This window comes from Fonticula alba, assembly GCF_000388065.1.
Source record: "Fonticula alba strain ATCC 38817 unplaced genomic scaffold supercont2.3, whole genome shotgun sequence".
NCBI lineage: Eukaryota > Rotosphaerida > Fonticulaceae > Fonticula > Fonticula alba.
In genome coordinates, this window is record NW_009242973.1 from 2,355,097 (window position 1) to 2,361,481 (window position 6,385).

General features: G+C 66.7%; 2 protein-coding genes across 2 annotated transcripts in view; one reads left to right on the forward strand and one right to left on the reverse strand.

Moving 5' to 3' along the window:
* Positions 1–1,167: 1,167 nt before the first annotated feature.
* On the forward strand, positions 1,168–3,613 carry H696_02279 (hypothetical protein; the record flags this gene model as incomplete). The annotated part of the gene is made up of 3 exons (XM_009496182.1): positions 1,168–1,292; positions 1,676–2,867; positions 3,023–3,613. The coding sequence occupies 3 exons, from the start codon at positions 1,168–1,170 to the stop codon at positions 3,611–3,613; spliced, it is 1,908 nt and encodes a 635-aa protein (XP_009494457.1).
* A 1,670-nt stretch (positions 3,614–5,283) lies between these two features.
* Positions 5,284–6,385, reverse strand: part of H696_02280 (hypothetical protein) — a gene marked incomplete at both ends in the record, with an annotated part of 2,172 nt that continues 1,070 nt past the window's right edge. The window contains 4 exons of the mRNA XM_009496183.1: positions 5,284–5,409; positions 5,532–5,618; positions 5,757–5,897; positions 6,057–6,366. Of these exons, the coding sequence (XP_009494458.1) occupies positions 5,284–5,409; positions 5,532–5,618; positions 5,757–5,897; positions 6,057–6,366 (664 nt within the window). The remainder of the gene's footprint in view (positions 5,410–5,531; positions 5,619–5,756; positions 5,898–6,056; positions 6,367–6,385) is intronic.

A 6,385-nucleotide genomic window follows, 5' to 3' on the forward strand; every position in this document is an offset into this window, starting at 1 on the left:
GGGAAGCAAGCCCCAAGTGCCGGGAACACACGGAAGGGGGGGGGGAGGCCAGACGCCGCCCTTGCGGAGGGAGCGAGAGGCCGGGGGGAGGGGGGGCGGGGGACAGGGATGAAATTCTCCGTGCCCCCCTTCCCTTCCCGCCTTCTGCACCTCTGCCCACACGGCCCTGGAGAAAAGCCCCCATCCTGACCGCCTCACGCTAGTGGATTGCCCAAACCCCACAACAACCGCCCGCCTCCCCTGAGATCCCTCCCTCGTTTGCTGCCCCACCCCCTGTCTCCCTTCCTCTCCCTCCTCCCTCGCTGTCCGCCGCATTTCTCACGCTGTGCCCTAGCGCCGGTGCCTGTCCCAACTTCAGTTGCGCCCGCACGCCCGCACGCCCGCCCGCCCGCCCCCCAGCCACGGCCAGCACCCTTGTCCTTGTGTGTGAGTGAGCCTCCAAAAATTTCACCCACACTCTCGCTGTTTGGCCTTCTGCCCGAGCCCAGCCATCCAGCCGATCTCAGATTTCAGCGCCACAAACGGCGCTTTTTGTTCGACAGACAGCGCGCTCGCACCAAACTAAGAGGCCACCAACACGCAGCACCTCGCATCCGCCTCGGCTTGCTGGTTCGCCTGAGCCCCCGCCTGCTTGTCCAGGACCTGTTCTTCGTCCCCTTTACCCGCCATCTGTACGTCCTTCCCCGTGTCGCCTCTCCTTCTTGTGCCGGCCAATGGCCGACCCTGGAGCGAAGTCGGCCCGGGCAGCTTGGCTGTGTCCTCTTTCCCCCCCCCCCCCCCCCCGCCACACACAGGCTCTGCCTGTATTCCTTTGACTGGCTGGGCAGACATGCAGGACGTGCTAACCGATGTTCCCTTTGCCTTGCCTCACCCGTGCTGCGGTGTCGCCGCGACGTGCTACCCTACGCCGGCGGTGGTATGTGACCGAACGCCTGCGCCCGAATCCATATTGGCAGAGCAACTCCCCTTCAAGCGTGAGATCCCCCGTTGATGGTGTGAAATATTGCTCCCTTGTACACACCGACATCACACACACGCACGCACGCACACACGCACACACACACGCACGCACGCACGCACGCAACTTCGTGTGTCCCTGCCGAGCGCCACTTCGCCGGTCCCCTTCGCCACTCCCTTCCCAACCACCGTGCGCGCTGGTCGGCAGCAATGGGTCTCCACTCAAAGTACCCCACCTCCCCGCCGGGGAGGCATGCCATTGAGGAGACGCCCTCGCACTCGTCGCGTCCCATCGATCAGCACATGGGCTTCTTCATGGCAACTCGCAGCGACTCGTGCGTCAAGTGGCTCATCAGCACGTACAGCGGGGCCAGTGGGCGGATGCACAGGGTGCCATACCTTTGGGCGGCGGGGGGAAAGGGATGCGGGAGGCCGGAAAGGAGAAGGCCCTGCGGGGAGGGGCAAAAAAGAAAAAGAAGAAGAAAAGACGCTCGCAGACCGTCCTTCGAGTGTGGGACTCCCGAGGGGCCGGGAGTTCGCCCCTGGCGGGGCTTTTTTTTTTTTCGCTGCTCTTGGCAGGCCGGGACCCGGGGCGGCGGCAGGCCCAACTCTCGAGGGCGTGCACTTGCTAACACCCGAATGTGTCGTGTGTCCGGGGGTGTTCAACTGCTGCCGCTGCATGCGCGTGGCCCTCGACCGGATACGGTGGGGGACTTAGGCAATCGTGCACGGCGCCGACCGAATCCGACTCGGCCGACTCCCTGTGCCACAGTTCCGATGAGGAATGCCAAAGCCCGACCACCGGCGGGGGGGACTTCTATGACCTGAGCCTCATCAGCACGGCCGAGTTGGAGCAGCCGTTCGCCATGCGGACGGCCTCCCAGTCGGCTGGCCCGAGCAGCCCCTTTTACCGGCAGTCACCATGGCCAGCGGCACCGATGGAGCAGCAGCAGCAACAGCAGCAGCAACAACAACAACAACACCAACAGCCCCAGCACCCGGGGGGCTCGACTCGGCCGGGCCTCGGCCCAGCGACCGACCAGCCGGGGAAGGCTCAAGCCGCGGGCGGCGGGGGGCCGTCCATGGTGGCCTCTTCGGCCGGCCAGCCGGCCGAGCCTCCCACCGAGGCGGCCTCAATCCGGCGACGCTTCCTGGCCTTGCACATTGACGAGGCGCTGGAGCTGTCGCGCCTTGCTGACCTGGAGCTATCGCCCCCGGGCATGAGCGGCTCCGGCAAGAAGGAGCCCGGCTGCCCGCCGGGCGGTTCGTCCTCCAGCGGAGCCGGGCCCGCCAGCAATGGGTCCTCATCCGGGGGGATCCCCCTGTATGCGGGAGCCGCCTCGGAGGATTTCCCCCCGACGGTGGTCGGCCGCGAGGCCATCTACCCGGCGGGCCTGCTCTCGGGCCTGCCCCCGATGGGGCCCACCCGCGGGCGGGGGGCTTTTGCCCCGGCATCGCGCCCGCGCGTGTCCATCCCCGCCGGGGCCGGGGCCCTGGCCCCGGGGCTTTTGGCTCTGGGCGGGGAGCTGACACCGACGCTCTCCGACGCCGAGGCATACTCGTGCTACTCTTCGGAGGATGTGGCCACCACCTCGCCGTACGGCATCTCGCCCCTCTACAGCCCGGTGGCTCCGGTGGCCGGGGGCAGTGGCTACGAGCTGCCGGTGGCCAGCACCGGCGGACGCCCGCCCATGCACCGCAGTGCCCCCGGGCGCCTGAGCCAGTCCCTGGGGATGATTCTCCCTGGCGGCCGGGCCGCAGATGCCTCCAAGCCGACGGCCGACGGCCCCCAGGGCACCCTGGCCACGGATCCCCTGGGCCCGGGCTGGGGGACCCTCGCCAAGGGCCTTGTCCCCGGCTCGCCACTGGCGGCCGGCTCGGCCCCGGGCCAGTGCTCGCAAGTGCCGCCCGTACGTGTCGACTGCAGCACTTCTCTGTCCCCCTTGGCTCGCACGCGCATGTACACCCGCACGCGCCCGCTAACACCGATCCCCCGGGCCGCCTGCGCCCCTGTCGCTCTCTCGCGCTCTCGGATGCCTGGCCGCGTGGGGCTTGACAATGACAGAGCACCACCACCACCACCACCACCAGCACCGCCGTCGCTGCTGCTGCTGCTGCTGCTGCTGCTACTACGGCCACACTCGCCAGTCCCGCCGAGGACCATGGCAACCGGGCCTCCCTCCGGCGCCTGATGGATCTGGCCCCGGCCGGGGTGCGCCTGAGCCCGCACCGGTGCGACATGGCCATCGGCAGCGGCGCCCCGGAGGGGATGCTCCTGCCGGCATTCAGCAGCCCGGACATGCTTCCGGAGGAGGCACGCACCGGTCGCCCTGCCACTGGCGCCGGGGCCACCCCCGGGCCGCTGCTGTGGCCGGGTGCCCCGCCGCTGGCCGCCCTGTCGCCGGTGGTGACCGCCATCCATGACGCGGCCACCATGACGCGCAAGCGCTCCCACCAACTGGCCAAGGATTGCTCTCCGGCGGTGGTTCTGCTTGCCGACCCCCGGTGGTCGGGGCGTCTCGCGGCCGGGTCAGGTGTCAACAGCCGCGCCGCGCCGCTGGCCCGCTTCGACATCGACGAGGCGTGCGACTCGGCAGGCGTCGCCCGGCCCGCCAAGCGCCTCAAGCACACCCCCCCGACCGGGCGCTCGGGATAACCCATCCACCACCGCCCTTTGGTCTTGGCCCACCTCTCACCTCCGGCAGCAGGCCCCAAGGCGCAGCGGCCAGAGAAGTGACGAGAGGAGAGGGAAGGGGCGCAGGGCGGGTGGCGCAGGAGGAGGACGCCGGGGCCGCCGGGGCGGCTTGGGAGCAGACAGCAGCACCCCATGCGCGCCTGCGCCTCGCCCCTCCCTTCGTCCCTTTCGCCCGCCCAGCACCCCCCCCCCAGGGGGTAAGCACTGGCGCCCCGCCTCCTGCCCGGGCCTCAGACCCGTGCCACCCTCCTGCAGGCCCATCACCGCTTGAGAGTGCCCCGGGTGTGCGCTTCATCCACCAGGGAAGCCGGGGGAGGGGGGGTGGATGCGTACAGATCGCCTCCTCCCTGTGACATGGCTGCCCGACCACATCCTGGCCTCTGCCGCTCGGCCACACGCCCATCTTCCAGCCCGCACTTTGCCTTGAGACCGGGCGCGGACCTTGCCGGAAAAAAAAAACCACGTAGGCCGCACGGAAGTACCATGCGGCCCGGCACCTTGGATGCGACACCCGGCCAACCAGGGGCGCGAGGCCAGCTCCGCACCCCGCAGGCTCGATTGCTTCCGCGTCCCCCTACTCCGATCTCGGCCGCGCCAATCGCCGGCGGGGAGGGCGCCTCCACCGCCGCGGGCTCACTAGACTTTGAAGGGCCCTTGCCTTTCATGGGAAGGTGGAGCGCGAAAAGGAAGAGGGGAGGGGGGAGGTGAAGGCGCGCGCGCATTTCAATGGCCAAGCCTGGACTCGCATATGGCGGGACCGCACGTGCTCCCTTTCATGTGTATGTGTGTGTGTGTGTGTGTATAAGGCACCCACAACCAGGGTGGGGCATGGCACCCTCCTTGGCTCCTGGAACACAGAGCAACAAGAACCACCACCCAGGGGCAGAGAGAGGCAACGAAGGAGAAGGAGCTAGATAGATCGAGCGATGGCGGGAGAAGGAAAACACACGACCCACCCCTCGCTCGTCCCTCTGAGAGAAGAGAAAAGATGCTGTCGACTCCTCCTGCCCGCGCGTCCCCTTGCCCCTCCCCCCGGGCCAGCTTCAGCCCTGTGGCAGGGAGACAGAGGGAGACAGACGGTTTCCCTCCACATTGCTCCACTATTCTTCCCTTTGTTGCCCCGCCCCCCCCCCCCTCGCCCCCCGCCCCTCACCGAGGGCCTGATATGCCTCCGACTTATCCAGCCCGGAGCCTGGGGGCCCGCCAGGAGAGCCCCTCTTGCCCCCTTCCCCCTCCCCACTTCTTCTTCTCCCTCTCCTGCATTTCCCTCGTTCCTAGATATATCCATGCCGCAGGATATGAAAAAAAAAACACCCCATGATTCTTAGAAATAGCGGTGCCCCTCCCCCCCCCCCCCCCCCCCCCCGTCTCTCGCCAGAATATAAAATGCAAAATTTCTCCAAAAGACGAGCCTGTGTAGTGTTCCTGGGTGGGCTTTGCGCCCGCCCGAGAAGAGATCGGACAAAGCAAAAGAAGGGATCCGAGAGACGCTCCCAAAGACAGAGACTAGATAAGTGGAGGAAGGCGGCGGAGGGGGAGCCAAGACCCGACCCCCCCCCCCCCCCCCTCCCCCCCGGTCACTGAATCGTACAGGGACGGGAGGGGCAGGAAAGGGGAGAGCTGTGCACAGCCTACTTCTTCTTGGACTTCTTCTTGTCGCCGGACTCGGCCTTGGGCGGCGGCATGGTGAAGGTGTAGTCGAGCTTGCGCGGAGTCATAATGTGGGAGACCATCTCGTCGGTGATCTTCTTGCGGCTCTGAAAAATGCAAGAGGCCGCGAGGGGAGGGGAAGAAAAAAAAAAGAGAGCGCGCGCGCGCGGGACAAGGGGGTGAGGGAAAGGGACATATGTGGAGCCGGGAAGCGACGGAATACACGCACCTCCTGGAACTCGGTGATGAACTCGGTCAGGACGTTGATGCAAATCTTCTTCAGCTCGCCAGTGAGCATCTCGCCGGAGCGGTATTTCTGGCCACATGCAAGAGGACGTGGAGGAGGAGGGGGGGGGGGGGGGGAAAACGTTAGACCCGAGCGAGAACCATGATGGGGATGACAAAAAAAAGCATGCAGACAGCAAGGCAGCCAGACAAAAGCAAACGGGCGCACCTTCTCAATGTCGGCCAGCTCCTCGTCGGACTCCAGGAAGTAGGTGAGGTAGTTGAAGGCGACATCGACGTCGGGATCGCCGCCAAGCTCGCGATGCTCCTCGACCGTCATGCGACCCCCGGAGAAGGCGTACTTGTTGATCTGCGGTGGGGTGAAAGGAGCCAACGGCACGGCGCGGAAGCGCAATGGTGAGCACAATGGTGAGCAGCAGCAGCAGCAGCAGCAGGAGCAGGAGCAAAGAGAGGAGGGGCATGCGAGGGGCTTGGTCGGCCGGGAGAGGCGAGCACATGCAGCACGCACCTTGTTCTTGATCTGGTTCGGGGTGTCGGTCAGGAAGATGGCCGAGGTCTGGGAGCTGGCACTCATCTTGGTGTTGAACCCCTGCAGGGCGGGGATGAACTTGGCATGGAGGAGCGAGGGCTTGTTGTACTTCAGCCGAGGCGCAACATCACGAGTAATGCGGAAGTACGGGTCCTGGTCGATGGCACAGGGGATCAGGCAGAAGGCCCGGCGGAAGACCGCCTCATCCTGGCCAAAGATGGCCGGGAAGGACGAGGCAAAGGAGGGGGCCGCCTGGATGGCAGGGAAGCTCCACTGGCCAATGTTGTGGCTGGGGGAGGGGAGGGGGG